This window comes from Grammomys surdaster, unplaced genomic scaffold, assembly GCF_004785775.1.
Source record: "Grammomys surdaster isolate TR1022 unplaced genomic scaffold, NIH_TR_1.0 126391, whole genome shotgun sequence".
NCBI classification, from domain to species: domain Eukaryota; kingdom Metazoa; phylum Chordata; class Mammalia; order Rodentia; family Muridae; genus Grammomys; species Grammomys surdaster.
In genome coordinates this window covers 5441942-5459904 of record NW_021621185.1, presented here as the reverse complement: position 1 = coordinate 5459904, position 17963 = coordinate 5441942, and the positions used below count along the sequence as shown (strand labels likewise).

Below are 17963 nucleotides of genomic sequence, written 5' to 3'. Positions count from 1 at the left end.
ACCTAATAACTAACTACACTTAATATCTGGAGTGTTCCTCATTGGGGCAACTCTCACACACACATCAGATAAAACAAAGCCCTGACTTTACTTGTTTTAACTACTTTAACAGGCTCAAAGTATTTCAACTACCTTTAATTTTATTGTTTTTCTTTTGCTTTTCTTTGTTTGTTTTCGTAATTTAAAGAATAGTCAGTTAAATTAACAACTCAGCTTTCTCTTAGGAGAGCTTCTATCATCAGAACTGAATACTGAAGATATGATAGGCAACCATTTTTCTGTGACCTATCTCTCCACAATCTTTTGTTTGCCCCTAATTGCAGTTAGACAGGCTTGCCCATTAACACCTAGAGACTCTATCACCACTGTTTCTTGATACACCATGGAATGTTCCTTTACCTAGACAGACCTAACCCTTACGTGTTTTCTATGGCTTGCCATTTTCTTTTCCTCATTGTCTTTGCACATGAAAATCCAAAGTTTGAATCTTTCATTTTGCCAAGAAGTTAAATGATTACAACTGTATTCAACAAGTGTAATGAAGAAATGTTCACCCTCAATTTGTCATTACAAAGCACTTACTTCTAAAATATATTACACAGCAAAGATGGACGGATATACACAGTGCATAGTCCCTCTAACCTGAAGGACTGTACTCTTAGGAAGGAAGTAGACCTATACTGAATCGTCCTGTACTAAAATGCAAAATGTCAAGCTTGATGACCCTTGAGTGATGAACAATGTTTTAGTCTACTGTCATTTGTATTTTCTGATTTATTTCCAAATACAAGTGAAAGTGTAAGGACAAAAGATTTTTTAAAAATCTTCTATTGTTAATACATATCAGAAATCTAAAATAAAAAATTTAGCAAACATTAAGATGCTAATAAAATAGGTACTTTATTAATGAATGTCTGAAAAAAATGTGCTTGAAAATAAAAGGAATTAGCTAATGCTAAATTTAGAAGCCTCCAAATAATATACCACACATGATTTGATGTCTTAAAACTTTATATAAACATGTATTATAAATGTGAAGTGAACTACTACATTGATGACACAAACTTAACAGTATTGAAATATACATACAAATGATGCTTGATTTTGTTCTTCTCAGAAAAAGAACTATGTTTGATTGTTTTGTTTCATTTTCTTAAACAGGACTCCAGGCACACAAAGAGAAGACAGATGGTAACAGAAACAGTTTGGTGCTGAATCTTGTAATTCTTTATATGTCACCGGTCATAATAGCAATGAATTCCTCTTGATTTACTGTGGCAAGAAAGACAATGTCATTGTCAGAGACATAGAAACCTTCTTAATCCAAGAAATACAATCATCATTTTACAACGTATTAAACTTTATAATATACAAAAACCTTACAAGGCAAAACATAACTTTATTCAACGAAACTCCTAAAATAAAAATATATACAAATGTGATAAATGTTATAAATAAATGAGTATTCTATTATATTAAGTAGGGGCAACATACGATATCTGTTACCATAAAAGTCAGCCACAGACATAATATTTGTCACAAATAGTTTAAAAAGTGACAGTTCTGATATCAGTAGTTAAACAAGCACTCTATAGTCAGTTCTCTACTGATACATTTAATAAGGCTTGCTTTCCTTCATAAATAAGCTTGACTATACCATGCATGTGAACTAACAGAATTGTAAAGAATGAAAACATTTTAAAAATAGAAAAAATAACAAACTGTTGATTTTGGAAGCTTATTTAAAAAAAAAAAAAAGTAACTGAAGACAGTTACCTCATGTAACCTCAAAACCATCAATAGAAAGAGTGACTTAAGAAAATTGAGATTATTATACAGCAACTATAAAACAAGAAAACTAAACATATAGGAAATAATCACTCATGCTAACTATTTGACACTTTTACTAAAACTATATATAAACTTTAGTAAGGAACTTGAATGAATAAAGTATAATAAACAGGACTGAATAATCTTAAATGTAATGTTTAAGAAGTACACACACTCACACATACAAAATATGCAGAAAACAAAGTTTCTAATGTAAGCCAGGTGAGACTATGGATATCAAGATTTAGTAAATCTTTAAGACACAAACTACAAATGGCAATTTATAGTTTATTATTATGGCAAAACCCACCACCCTGAAAAACCATGGCCTGGCTTCTAGTCAGCTCTGTACACACCAGCTCTGCACCCCACCTTCCTCGTCGGAAAAGTAAACTGCTAGAAGATGTTTTAGGCTGTTTCTCTTGAGATCCTACACAGTGATCTACGGAGTTACACACTCATTCCCAGGTGTCAAATGAATGCCAACACCACAAAGGTATTGTATAATGCATCAAAACATGTACAGGGCTGCTGAATCACTACATCTGAATAAACAGAAGTGAATAAATGTCACTACAAAATTGTTGCTAACTGAATGAAACAATGAATCATAAAGCTGAAAGATCTTATTCTCAGTCACTGGATGCTAAAATATTTGAGTCGTGTTCTTAATATGTAGATAAGGTTACTTTCATGCTAAAGTTACTTTCAAGTGGTTTAGAAAATATTCAGTTATGGCACATATGTCAAGAATCAATCCAGTTAAATAACCCCAGAGCTGGCACAATAATTATGTTCAGTTTGAAACAGAGAACAAATGCAAGGAACCTACAGTAATATATTCTAACTACGAATCAAACAGTACTGGAAACACTACTACAGAAGAAAGCATTATTGAGGAGATTTAGATATAAACAACTCGTGACTTGGCCTGTCAGTTAAAAGTATGGCATTTAGAAAGAGGCTGGAAGGGAAGGCAAGGCAGAGATTGCTGTCCCAGGCAAGGAAGAGAACACACACCTAGAAAGGTAAACCATGAGTTAAGACCCGTGAGATATTCAGAAGCAGGCTGACTTCCATGAACTCTTGGTCGGTCTTAAACATTTACAAGATATTCTGAGAGACACAGAAGAGACAGATACAAACCTACAATACTCTTAAACCAACTCCTGGACCAGAGAACTTAGAGCTGTGAGCTCTTTGGTTAAAGAACACACCTGAAGAGCTTATGAGAATACAACCTGTTCGTCTCCCAACTAAGAATTCAAACAGACAAGAGTCCAAAGCCAGTGTGGACTTGTATCTAAAAACCCAATTGAAGCAATCTACACTGAGGCTCTTAGGCCAAAACAGAAAGTATTATGTTCTTAAGAAAGAAATAAAAGGAGCTTCAAAGTGACTTAGTTATAAATCATTTAATACTGTAACAGAGCTATGACTAAAATACTAAGAAGTACTAAGAAGTACTTCAGTTTTATTATGTTTTCTTAAAACATAAAATTGTAATAATCAAACTTCAAATTCAGCTTCAAAAAGAAGTTGTAAAATCACAAATAGTTGTTTTATGTTATTTATATATACTTTAACGTATAATAGCATTCCAAAAATATTTTAATCTATTTCATAATTTAATATCTAAAAACATAACACTTAAGTCTAAAACAGTAAAGCACAAAAGTAACTAAATGAACCAAACTAGCTGCTTGACAACTAGGGAGATGGCAAGAAAGCCAGGCTTTCTAATTTCACCAACAATCTTTCTGACAATCTAGCATAACACCCGGCTTAAAGACAAGCATCTGAGTGACCAAGAAGATGGCTCAGCCAGTAAACACATAAGCCTGATGAGCAGACTTCAACCCCAGGACCCAGATGAAAACCTGCTGAGATAGTGTACTTCTGTGATGGCAGCACTCCTACAGAGAAGGGAGACTCCTAGTAGGTAGCTAGCCTGGAGGATGCAGCCCAGAAACAGAAACAGGAAGTCACTCCCTCAACAAGAAAGAAGGTAAGACACACGACTCCAAACATATAGACACAAACAAATGCAAACACGGACACAATCTATATAAAGTCTGAGTACCTGAAAAGCTATCTGGCTTCAAAAGGAAAAAAACAAAAAAACACAAAGTTTAGCATCAGAAGTGCCAGTCGATAAATTAATACACTGCTTCCCATCCCAGGAGAACTGGTTAAGATCTTACTGTACATCTCAAACAATACAGAACGTCCTTCTCAGTGTGGAGAACTGAGCTTGGCTTCTGCTCCTATCATGACCTAGCTGTATGATAAGCTGCCCTTACCTCTTAATCTATGCGCCTGTCTTATGGACAAACAGCTACAGTGTTCCATCTACTTTACAGAAGCCATTATGAAGACTGAGTAACCTAAGACACCAACTAAGACGCCAAACATCATTATCATTATTTAAAAAGTGGTCTACTATAGCTTCTTAAATGCTACTTTCAGGATTATAAAAGCACATACTACATTTTGCTTTACATTATTTACATTTATTTTGAAAGACTGCGGTGTTAATCTTCTGTATCTTCAGATATGCCTACATATTTATGTCTATTTTGTAGTATACATTATTTGCCTTCATATTCACATTCACTGTCTTTATTTCTGTAAGCCTATAATGTTGAAAAATAGTTATTCTTAAAAACTCAATATCATTAAGCATTTATAAGAGCAAATAAGTCACTAAATATCACAAAAAGGAAACAAAACACTTTTATCTTCATCAGTTTAAAATGTAAATAAAATACAAAACTTGGTTTGCAACTAAGAAGATCCATATTAAACATATTAAAATATGAAGACAGTTAGCTCTTCTAAATGTCATGAGCCCTTAATGGCACCCTCATCAGCTGCCACACACCACTGTAGAGGCTTTTGAGGAAAAGATGGTGTTTCAAATGTTCTTGTCAGGGGAAAGTGAGAAGCACTTCAACAGACAAGTGGGCTATCCACTCCTTAAGAGAGAAAAGCAGCAAAGCCAATGTTGTCAGGATATAGATGTTCAGTCCATGACAGTTAAGCAAGAATGAAGAACACAGCAGAAATAAACCTTGTGTGTACTTTACTCGGCGGGTAGTGAAGATTTGTTCTTCAGTGTCTGAGCACAGAAATGAAAATACTGTAACCCACATTTAGGAAAAGAATGTTATCGAAAGAAAGAAAAAAGAGATAAAGGCTCATAAGCCCACAGGGCAATGAGAAGGGTGTGAGAGACACCAGTGTATATTTGCACCTCACAGGCAGCCAGGGAAGAGCACATTTTAAATAAAACTTAAGACTTGAAAAAAAAGTGGTTGAAAGAAAAAAATCAGCCAGAGCTACACAGAGAAACTCTGTCTCAGAAAAAACCAAAAACAAACAAACAAACAAATAAATAATAAGAAAAAAAATCGATGAATTTAGTGATAGTTCAGAAATATAAACAGGTTAAGGGAGAAAGCACTGAAATCTAAACCTTTGGTAAATAGCTAGATTGTAGCGATATTTCATCTTCAGAGAAGTATGTATGACATTTCCTATTACAGCATATTTAGCTGTCTTAAGGATCTGTTTCACCATAAATCAAGCTGAGAGTCTGGCATCCAACTGGACTTCCATCCATTCGGGAGGCTAAGACACAAGGATCTTAAGCACAAGGTCAAACTTGAAATAACTTTAAGGTATCATGAGTTTTATCTTCAAAAATCAAAGGGAAAGAAGAAAAAGTAGGGATGAGGAAGACATTGCTGGGGATTTTAGACAGAAGTAAGGCAGACTTACTCTCTCCGTCGCCGTCTTTGTCAAACTCCTCGATCATGGCCCGCAGCTCCTCGTCGCTCATGTTCTCCCCCAGCTCTCTGGCAACACGGCGTAAATTCCTCAAGCTTATCTTCCCTGAATCATCATCGTCAAATAGTTTAAAGGCTTTCAGTATCTCCTCATGTGGATCTCTTTCTAGTATCCAGTCTGTCACTAGAATTAAAAGAAACTTTTCAAATGAGGACATGAATGTAAAAACCAGCTATTCAATGAGAGCCACACCTGGGAGTCTGTCAACATTTAGTCTAATAATTAAACGTCAGGCTAGATCACTGAAACTCAGAAATAAAACCTGAATTCCCAATCCGCATTTAAATGTTAATCTTTTAATGTCTGTGTTACAAATGTAAGCTAAATTATATTCTATAAAGGTCAAAAAAAGGACAACATATATACACTATACTTTTTTTAAAGCCTACTATTGTTAAGAATTATACTGAGGATGAGAGATGGCTCAGCAGTTAGGACCACTTGTTCTTGCAGAGGATCTGAGTTCAATTCCCAGCAAGTACTTTGCAAGTCACAACAGTCTATAACTCCAGTCCCAGGGGCCCAACGCCCTCTTCTGACCTAGGCCCTTCATGTGAGTGCAGTGCAAACATGCATGAGCAAAACACTCATAATATGTATATGTAAATATAACAATAAAATAATTAAGTCCACAAAAACATTTTTTTTAACGTTACTGACTCCACCTCTCTCAGGTCACTAAGTTTATGTGAACAATTTGCCCTGGCCATGTTAAAGCTGTTAACTAGTTTAATACCCTAATTCTTCCTCTTGTTGTATCCAGCTAAGCCTGCAAAATTAATAGAAGATACTTCCAAAACCAATGTAAGCATAAGACAAGTTAGTAAACGCAAATGCTGTCAGTACTTTCATGATTCAAACAAACACTGATTTCAGCAACAGTGAAGATCAGTTATACCCTCTCTGGAAGTGGGTCTAAATCGTGTCCACTTTATTTTTTTAGCAAAATAATAATTTTCAAACGATTTAAATAGATATGAGTCATTAAAGACTGCAGTAACAGTAAATCTTAATATATATAAAAAAAGCCACAGGTCAACATACTAAGTTTATATATTTTAATATCATAGGCCTTTAATCAAGTCATAATAAAAACTGATATCTATAGTATAAAATTTTATACTATAAACATGTTGCTTGATTGAATTCTCAAAATATCTAAGTAAACATTTCAGAAATAACTCCATATGCTATTCTGCTACTACAGAAATACTGTTCTGCTACTATCATTCTATCATTATAAGTAACTTGGTTCTCTTGAGATCTATAGATTCATCTGAAAATTTTAAATGCCTGTAGATGGAAAGTACTGGGGTGTTTAATGCGTCCAAAGTGAAAAGACACAATGTAAGTCCTCTACAGGTTGTTGTCTGTCTATTGCTATTTCATCTGTATTTGGCTGAATAAGCACCTAGTCAAGCTAATGTTACATCAACTACACATATATCCAAAATTATCTTTTGCCATTAATTTCATCCAAAAAAAATTTCCAAAAAAGTAATTGAAGTCTATTACTATAAGTATGCAAATCAAAGCTCATAAATATTCAGTAACAGGAATTGGCATACCTACAGCCATAACACCAAAATAAAACACCATACTTAACTTTATGGCACACACTCAACTTATTTTGAATTCAGTCCCAACAAGAAAGCAGGTCAAGGAAAAAAATTGTTATGAAATTTTCTTCATCGATTAAGTAACATACATGACAGGTACCAGAAAGGCAGACTGCTGCAACTACTAGTGCGCTTAAAGCCACAACAGCTAGACCAACATGTACACACGCAAGCCCGCTGGCACGCTCTATCAGTACTTCAGACAGATTTGTCTATAAAATCAGATACGCTTTGACAGAATGAACTTTTCTTAGGGCTCGTAACTGCCCATAACTCTGAGCAGCTAAAGCATCACCCAACATGAAGTATTGTATGGTGACTCTACACTGTCACCTTCCATTTCTGTCCTACAAGTACAACTTGTTTGTAAGACATCTTTTTTTCCCCAATGGAAACAAACTAGGCATGATGGTCCACACCTATAATCCAATAGGAGGATTTGAAGCAATTAACACACACATAGCTAAGACATCACCTGGTTTACAAAGTTCCAAATTTCTGTCCATGCAACTACTTTTTGGTGTTTTGATTTTTACATTTAAATGACATAAAGCACACTAAAACCAATTACAAAGGTATACAATTTAACTACACTGTTGGAAATGTCCTTCCATCAAAAATATAAAAATCATGTAAGGACACAGCAAATTCTGAAACAAATGGAAATCATGAAAGATGTTAGAGGGCTGATGAGATGGGTCAGAGGTTAAGAACACTGGCTGCTCTTTCAGAGGTCTTGAGTTCAATTCTCAGCAACCACATGGTAGCTCGCAACCATCTATAAAGGGATCTGACACCCTCTTCTGGCGTACATGCAAACAGAACACTCCTCCATTAAAAAAAAATACATAAATAAATTTTTTAAAAGATGTTAGAAAGTTCCTATCCAAACATAGAATACTCATTTCAAACTCAGAGCTATAGCATCATATGGGCTTTGCATCCTCTTACACTCCACTGAAGGAGAGGTAGCTGCACCATTGACCCTGTTTTTTTTTTGTTTTTTGAGACAGGGTTTCTCTGTATAGCCCTGGCTGTCCTGGAACTCACTCTGTAGACCAGGCTGGACTCGAACTCAGAAATCCTCCTGCCTCTGCCTCCCAAGTGCTGGGATTAAAGGCATGCGCCACCACCGCCCAGCAGCACCACTGACTCTGAAACAGCAACATCACCCTCAACTCCATAGATGTCCCTTAATTATTCAAGTATTGCACTCTACAGTTCTGAAGACACTATCTTGCTTTACTCTCAAATACAGCCGCTTTCTTTTCACCCTAACAATCTTGATCATACAGTCTAGAACTTTCTGCCTCCAAAATCGCTTAAGCTCATCTTGGATCTTCCCATCAGTTATCGTTGTAAAACACCACTGCCCATTCCTTGGACTCCACTGACTGAAATTCCATCTCACTCCCCTTCATAAGACGATCAGTCGGACTCAAGGCTGTCTTCCAGTGCTCTGAGCCTCCTCTAACAGAAGGGACTGCATGAACTCACGCTTCTCAGTGTGCTCAACATCTAGTACCACAGTGCTTTGTCACTTTTTTTTTTTTTTTTTTTGGTTTTTCGAGACAGAGTTTCTCTGTGTAGCCCTGGCTGTCCTGGAACTCACTCTGTAGACCAGGATGGCCTCGAACTCAGAAATCTCCCTGCCTCTGCCTCCCAAGTGCTGGGATTAAAGGTGTGCACCACCACCGCCCGGCACTCATCTTCTCAACTACACTCTTCTTAGGTTAAAATAAAAATCCCCTTTGCAAAAACATAAATTTCTCTGGGTGAAGACTTGAAAAAGATTTCCTATAAAAGGCCTGATAGGAAACACTTCAGGTTTTCAGAAGTCCTAAACTCACAGTCTAGAGTATTCCATGGTAGCAGAGAAGCAGGTCCACGAATGTGGGAAGCACAGAGAGCACAAATTCAGTCCTGGGCTACAACTGATAACTTTGACCCTAAATAGCAATCTCTCTCACGCACACAGAATCAAAATGGACTGTCATCTACACTTACATCCTAAGGTCCTCAATGAACTTTCTTGATAATTTTAACTACCATTCTTCTCGCCAAATAAAAAATTTCAGTGTTAGATAAATAATCAAAATGAAAACACTATTAACATTTTATTTTAGATAGGATTTAAGATGTAAGGAATACAAACCAGGTACAGATGAAGTAAACATATTTCACTTCTATTGACCTTACCTTAAAAGCAGAAACTCCTGAAATACCTGCTACTCATTAGCCTTAGACACTGAATGTACTTGAATGCTTTTTTCTCAGAACGGAGAGAGCCCACTGAGCCCAGGCACACATGGAGAGATGTGTGGGACGGTGTCCTCAGGCAACAACAAACAGTCCATAAAGCTAAGGTTTAGGGAACATGAACCTCTGTTCTTAAGTAGTAAAATACTAAAAACTACAATTCTTAAAATCGTACCTATGAAAAAAATGTTTTGCAAAACTACAAATAATAATGCTTAAAGTAGCCTTCAAAAAGTAAAATACTGAGATTATAGAATGTTTTAATGTCCCAACAACACACATATATTTCCAACTTCTGAATTCTGAAACAAAGAAAGCACTATTTTCTCTCCACTGACACAAACTCTATGTTTTGCTTGGAGACAGGGTCTCACTAGCCCTGTCTGGCCTGGGGTTCCTTATGCAGACTAGGCTGACCTCAAACTTACAGAGAATGGATTACTTCTTCATCCTAAGTGCTGGGATTATTCTTAATCATAATACCAGCATTTAGTAGCACTTACTAACCACTGCAGTCTTTAACATTTTACATGCTAATCACCTACTTACCTTCCAGAATCCTACAACACAATACACTATCCCCATTTCATAGATGAAAATGAGTCACAGACAAGGAAACTAACCACGCCACACAGACAGAATCAGAACCAAGATCCAAAGCTTGGAATCTGGTTCCGAGGCAGCCTGTGCCAACACTCCACTGTGGTGCTTTTATGTGCCTTCATTATAGCTTTGTCACGAGAGCATCGTTTCCACTCTGTCCAGACATCTCGTTTCTCTAACCACCCCATGTTAAACGACCTGGGTACTGTATCAACCTCAGGAGACCATCAACACTGTGAGGAGAAAGGTGGCTCTTGCTCTCTTCTCAAGGAAACAATCCTACAGACTGGGTGCAGACAAACATGATTCTCAACTGGACAATCTGCCTCTGAAACAGGCACATACGGCTCCCTAAGTGAAGGTCTTCTGTGTTAGGAAAAACATTTCTTCCTCTTAGATTTCTCCTTTACTTCCTCCTCCTGTGCTTTAGGTAGGAGTTTCCTAACAAGAGAAAGAGATGGGGGAGGGGGGGTGAGTGTGTGGGGGGGAACCGCGGGGTCCTCTGTCTTCTCATTACCATTTCTTTTTCTTTCCTGTATTACTTCTCCTTTAATATTTAAATAAGGGTTTTGTGTGCATGAATAATTGTATTAGTTTTAAAATTTTTAATATATGAAAATATCTACATGACATGCTTAGATTATGACCCCTAAAATGGTATCATCGGTTTAGAATAGTAACTTAACAAAAGTAAACCTAAGTATTCATATAATGTATGTATAACAATGTAGGCAATATATTTAAGTTACGGTAGCCAATTCCTAGCCTTCCAGAATCTTCTACTGAAAAATTCTTACCTGTACACACCCTGAGTAACTCATTAAGAATCACTATCCAAGACTCAACCCCAGTAAGCTCCCACCGTCTTCAGGTGGCATTTCCTGAGCTCTCCTGCTTCTATCCTGCCGAAGACATCCCTCACAACAGCCTGGCCGTCGTCTCAGCTTTACAACATGGCACTCTCCCTGAGATTAAGGTTATTGAATATAGAGCCTAACAAACTGTCAACTTAACAAGAAGGACTTCATGTGCCCACCTCCCACAAAGACAGCAAGTCCTACTTCCCTCTCCTCCACTGCACCAACAAAAATCACACAGCACAGCAGTCTTCACAAAGAGTTTCCAAACATCAAGATAGTAAATCTTCTATTTTACTGACAGGAAATAATTTTTAGTCACCTTTTAGTGATATAATTTTAATACACCATAGAACTCTAGACAAAAATTCCTTGTAAAAGAAATCATCGCCGGGCGGTGGTAGCGCATGCCTTTAATCCCAGCACTTGGGAGGCAGAGGCAGGAGGATTTCTGAGTTAGAGGCCAGCCTGGTCTACAGAGTGAGTTCCAGGACAGCGAGGGCTACACAGAGAAACCCTGTCTAGAAACCACCACCACCCTCCCAAAAAAAAAAAGAAAGAAAAGAAATCATCAAAAGTCAACATTAATTCTCACAGTATAGCTGGAAGTATTTTTTTCTTTGGAAACACACAAAACCCTCATAATTTTCCAACTAGTACTGGGCATACAGAAGCCTTAAGTACATACCAACTTCATTAAAGTCTTCGAATGTGATCTTGCCTGTGGCTTCTCTGTCATAATCTTTGAGAATCTTCAATACATCAGCCTTTTTCACATCAAAGCCCAAGGCTCGCATTGCCACCTTTCGGATTAACAAGGAAAGACAAACTGTAAAGCACTCCTTCCAAAAGAAGTAAGCACTGAGTTCTAAGACAGTCTTCCATCTTAAAAGACGATAGATTACTAAAGCACAGTTATTCTGTATTTTTACCCCTAACTTAAGAATATCAAACCATGTTAGTTTTTCAATTTGAAATGAAATAGAAATTATTTTCATTGACATTTTTCTGTTTTATATGACCAACTAGTTAAAAAGAATTTACAAAAAAAAATACATAAAACAATGCACTAAATACAAAAATAACTATTTTTTACCAAAGGATTAAAGACATGTCACAAATATTAAAAGGCTAGCCAAGAGCATTAAAGCAGTAAAGAAGCATAAAAATTCCAGACCTCTATGGTTGACATCATGGAATTTTATAATCTTATCATTCAAGGGACTGAGACAGGATTGTCATAAGTTTGAGACTAGTATAGGATATCTATAAAGATCCTTTCTCAACAAACAAGCAAGCAATTGGTGTTCCCACCAGAGCACCCAATCAGCTACTGCGGTGCAGTCAGTTTCAGATGACTGAGTTTAAACCTAAACCTACAGCTAGTACAAGGAAAGGAAAGCTGTGCTGCTAGTTAGTGACGTCTTCTCTGTCAGTCATCCCTCACTGAACAGATGAAGAGCTGAACGGATGTGGGACAAAGACTGGGACAGACGGCCCTGAACAGAGCTGTCCCCTCTCCAGACAGGGAGGGTCTGGGCAGAAGTCATTAGTAAGTAAGAACAAGTGGGGTTAGTGGAAATAGCAGCATCCAAAGGCAACAAGTGCAGAGGAAGCTTTACTTAGTGTGAAGGGGCAGCCAGGAAAGGCTTAGGAGTAACAGACATGGTCAAAGAACTGCAGGAAGATGGAAATGGAATGGTAGTGGAAGGCAAAGCAGAAATGACGGAGCTCCAACCATGACAGTCAATGACAACAAATGCCTAAGACACTACAGGAATAACTCACACAGTGTGGGGGAGGGGAGCAGCAGCAAGAGAACACTGAGATGGGAACGAGCGAAAAGGGGACCTCAAGACTGAGGCCAAAGCTTCAGGCCTATTACTACTTTTAGATAGTATATCCTCTCACTACATAGTTTCTACCCCTACTTGAATTGCTTCAAATCACCTACAATGTTGCCCAATTTAAAACTTCTAAGTGAACCTTTAAGGGAACTTAAAGAGATCAAAATGTTCTCTTCTTACTAGGCTGAACTTAAGAAATATGTTCATAACCAATTGTCTCTTCTAGCTTTACTCTAAGCCTTAAATTGGACATTTCCCTCAGCACAGAGCAGCATTAGGCGTCAGACAAGCTATAACCTTTATAAAGGAAAAGAGCACACTACGAGTGTGGTAGTACTACCTTAAAAATTAAAGCTCAATCTCAGAAATGGCTGAACAAAGACAACGGTCTCTCCATCTCAAAACTGTTTAGGTTGCACTTTGGAGATGGCTCAGTGAGTAAAAGTGCCCCACCCTGCAATCTTGTGGACCAGAGTTCAAATCCGCACAACTTGTATACAGGCTGGCATGGTTGCAGGTGCCTGTGATGAGGTGTGCAGACAGGAATGATCCCCAGAGTTTACTCTCCAGCCAACCTAGCTAAGGCACTGAACTTCCTTCCAGTTCAGTGAGCTAGCCTGTCTGAAGGCACTAGAGTGCTGGAAGCCACAAACCTGGTCTGCCCTCCACATGGTACACAGTGGGATCTATAGGCCTGCAAGCCCACATGCGCATGCCGCAAACATCTGGTTTTTGAAGACTCTGAGCTATACCATCCCACAGAGAAAAACCACAGTGGGAAGAACATGCCGAGAACTGTTCCTTTAACTCGGTGAATGGAAAAGTCCGACCTTCCATCACAATGTACTTTTACACTTAATACAAGGTTCTGGAAACCATATTCCGGTTCTACTCAGTTTTCTTGTAGCACTTGTAGGTGGGCACTACAAGCTTCTAAAATAGACTTTAAAGGAAGTCTCAAATGCAACTGAGTTAAACAAAAAATGGGCCTTATAGTACCCTGTTACCTTTAATTCATGGTAATCTATGGCTTGGTCTTTGTCGGTATCAAACAGCTCAAAAGCATCTTTAATTTCTTGCTTCTGTTCTTCAGAGAGCTCTCTTCGTTTTTTCCTTTTTGTTTTGTCTACTACAAGCTCACCTCTAGGACACAGAAAAATGTCTTTAGTCCACTTTAACCCAACTTTGGGCAAAGAATTATTTTCTAAATTTCAATAAAACAGAGTAGTCTGGCAAATAAAGAAATTGTCCCTAAGTCAATGTCTTGTAGTCCAAATGTACTTTTATAACAGAAATCATAGTCAAAGTCGAAAGCACCATACATATTATTCATGTCATCTACCAAGAGCATAAAAATAAATAATAAAAAAAATCAACCAGGATAAACTTGGTTTATTTTGGACAGCTTATAAATTCTCACCATTACTACAAAAATCAACCATAAAACTTAGAGGGTTACTTCAGCACTGTAAGTTCAAAAAGTGTTTAGACTATACATTTCTAACAGTGCTTTGTGGTTTTATTACACTGATATTAGCCAGGCAAAATATAAAAGGGCCCAAAACATGGAAATACTATACGCCCAAATTCACAGCATCTAATACTTGTGTTTTAAGTCTACGAGATGTTTAAAAGTGTTTTAACTCTCACTTAACATGTAAACGATAGGTTAAACGTCTTCATTTTAAAACTCTGGAGAAGCTTAAAGAAAATCTAAAACGGGCACTTGGATCTGAAAATGTCTGCCTTAAAAAGCTGCCAATGCAAAAAGAGGTCCAAATGTTTAAACGAGGATACAACACGTGTATCAGCACGTTTTAAAAGATGGAAGCTTTAGAACCTCAAAATCTTAAAACTCGGCTGACTGTAACAGCTCGCCTTATTTACGTCTCAACGGCGTCTGGTCAGGAACGCCCGCCCTGAGGGCCAGACGTGGGGCTGACAGTGCTGAGCAGTGATGGCGGTGGCCAGGAGTCGTCCTCCCGTGACCCCAGCCGACCCCACACTCGCCACACACCCACCCCAGGCTGCCTGCCTCACGTCACCCTGGGTAGCCCAGGAACCGACGGCCCCGGGGCACCTTTAAGGGGAGATGAACAGGGTGAGGAACCAATGGGGAGGAGCGCTGTCCGGAAGTGACTGGAGGGTGTCACGGAAACGAGATGCACCCGAGATGCCTAAAGCACCGAGCCTGGGGACCCGGGGAGAAAGGCGAGGTCGCCTGTTTTTTCCCGGAAGAAACAGGCGACCAGGCCCGAGTCCCGCAGAGGCGTGAGGGAAACCTCGCGAGACTTCACTCGGGGTGCGGCGGAGTCCGGAGGCGGGAACCGCGGAGGTCTGCTGCTCGGCGCTCGGCACCCGCTTCCGATCTAGCCTCCTGTCCATGCCCGCCCTGGCCCTCTGGGGAGCGGAGGCGCGGCCTCCTGGTTACCGACCTCAAAGCTAAACTCATTTTCTCTCTTCCGACAGAGATGTTCCGCTCAAGGACTTTACCACGAGAACAGCTCAACAGCCGCCAACCTCCACGGCCTCGGGGACCACCCACCAGACAGAAGTTTCTGGGCCCGATTGGTTGAAATTGCCAACAGCCAGCCCGTTGGGGCGGAAGCGTCGCTTGTCTTCTGTTTTCATTGGTCAACGTTCATGTCAATCAAATACACTTTTTTTTTGGACCCTGCTGTCAGTTGGATTGGCTAGCTCCTTTCCCGAATCCTTGCGCGCCTTAGAGTCACCACGCGGACCCAGGCAGGCAAGGCGAGGCTCCACGGTGACCTGCTGCTGGAGTTCCAAGCACGCGTGCACAGCGTCGACAGCGCAAGCAGCCTGCTCAGAATGAGGGAGCAGTTATTGAGGAACCAGGTGTGCGAAAACTGTACAATATTGGGTGGCCGGTGCACCTGAGAAACTTAAATCTAAAGGCAGCATTCTTTATTCTTAGTTCAGTAAGGACCAAGCTAAGCGTTCTCCCCTCGTACAACTTGCCCAAGTGATTTTAAGGCAGACTGGATTAGGCTTTCCAATTTGTTGATTTGTTAGGTCATTTACAGTGAGGCTATCTAGACCTCCCCTTTCTTCTGCCTTTGTGTGCATCTGATCTTCACTCCCCACCAAGCCTCTTGAAGCTTACGGATCATCAAGCTGCTAGACTGACTGTCTTCAAGGCCAGGATTCCGTTTACATGAATATTTGTACCAAATAAAATATCTGGAACTTAGGTGCTCCATAAATACTTGATGCATAAAACAAGGTCTTATGGTAGAAAACTTGCAAACTACTGAGCTAACCTGCAGTTATTAACAGTTATTGCAGGTATAAATACAATAAACTGGGGCTAGGAATTAGAAAGGACAGATATTGTATGTAAGCTTGTATGTGAAGGAAGGACACTGTGTAATTGGCTGTATATGAGTTAAGCCTGGAATGTAGATAGGAGTTTGACAAATAAAGACGATAGAACTAAAAAGTAATAGCAAAATGGTAGCGCTCCCAAAACCAAAGTAGAAAACTGGTGAAGAACTCGCTGGGCAGTTTACACATTTTTAATCCCAGCACCCAAGAGACATGCAAGCAGATCTCTGAGTTCTTTACATTGTGAATTGCAGGCCAGCCAGGACTAGTAGTGAGACCCTGCCTAAAATGTAAAAATTAAGTGCTTTTATTATCAAGTTTAAAAGGAAGTTAGTTTAAATTATATACTAAAGAATGCTATTGGGAAAAAGACTACTGAATTTTTAAGATTGCAAAATCAAGAATAAGAAGAAAATTATTAAATAAAGGTGAACATAAACTAAATGGAGATGTTTGAAACAAAGGACAAAATCAACTAAATTAGAAGGAATAAATTACCAAAAAATATATAATGAGAATTTTTAAAGGCACATGATAGAATTAATAAACTACTAAAATATTCTCGTCATTTAATATGAAGGATTTTCTTACAACACATAACTTTCACAGACTTTTAGGAAGTGAAATGAGGAAAGAATTATTGATATTAAAGGTTATATTATAGGCCAGCAAGCTTAAAAATGCTTCTCATACAAGCCTGATGACTGAAGTTGGATTCTCACCCCTCGCAACCTCACTGGAAACCCATTGTGGAAGGAGAACCAACTCCAAACAGTTGTCTTCTGACCAACACACTCGTGCTGTGGCTGTAGCCATGTGTACACATACACACAGACAATAACAAGTATTATAATCTTGATGCTTCTAATACATATAGTCAAATTTAAATTTAAACATATTGGATCCACTTGGTTTTTGTGCAAGTTTTTTAAGACTTTTGAGCTAATTTCTCTGCTATAAATTCAATGCATGGTAATTATAATTTTGCATTTTGTAGCAAAGGTAACTAGCAAAAACCTTCAGCATGCTAACAACTTTGGCAGCCACTCAAATTAATTGGTTTTTAGCTGCTTCTCCCACCTTCTCTGAGAATCTAAGACTTACAAACTGCATACCCTGATGTTTTTCTTTTAAAGTAATAAAATGGCCTTCAAAAAGAAAACGGAGAACCCCAATCAAACAAAGGCAAGGAGCTGATTTGGATTAACAGTCTCAAAAAGCACACTCATCTTCAAAAGCCTCCAGAAAGGGGTATAGCATTACATACCTATGTAGGAATTGCAAGGCCCTAAGCAAATTACTTACACTGTACTATACTTACATATCTAATCTGTAGAAATGGGGCATCATCAAGAATGTTTTAACCCACCAAGCTTATAGGAATTTGTTCTGGCAACAATATTAAATGAAAACACTTCACAAATTGTGATGTATTGTATATGCTTGTGCCAGGGAATGGCACTGTTAGGAGGAGCTGTGGCCTTGTTGGAGTAGGTGTGTTACTATGGGTATGGGCTTTAATATCCTAGTCCTAGCTGCCTGGAAGTGAGTATTCTGCTAGCAGCCTTCAGATGAAGATGTAGAACTCTCAACTCCTGCACCATGCCTGCCTGGATGCTGCCGTGTTCCCACCTTGATGATAATGGACTGAACCTCTGAACCTGTAAGCCAGCCCCAATTAAATGTCTCTTATAAGACTTGCATTGGTCATGGTGTCTGTTCATAGCAATAAAATCCTAACTAAGACA

General features: G+C 38.6%; 1 protein-coding gene and 1 long non-coding RNA gene across 2 annotated transcripts; one reads left to right on the top strand and one right to left on the bottom strand.

Annotated features, from left to right (window-relative positions):
- Positions 1-993: 993 nt before the first annotated feature.
- Cetn3 (centrin 3) lies at positions 994-15426 on the bottom strand. Its single transcript, XM_028760123.1, has 5 exons — positions 15303-15426; positions 13875-14010; positions 11709-11823; positions 5614-5805; positions 994-1272 (listed from the first exon to the last, which is right to left on the bottom strand). The coding sequence occupies exons 1-5, from the start codon at positions 15317-15319 to the stop codon at positions 1229-1231; spliced, it is 504 nt and encodes a 167-aa protein (XP_028615956.1). The 5' UTR covers positions 15320-15426; the 3' UTR covers positions 994-1228.
- LOC114614504 lies at positions 15068-16081 on the top strand. The gene is made up of 2 exons (XR_003710338.1): positions 15068-15202; positions 15337-16081. It is a non-coding gene; the product is annotated as an uncharacterized LOC114614504 (long non-coding RNA).
- The last annotated feature ends 1882 nt before the right edge of the window (positions 16082-17963 follow it).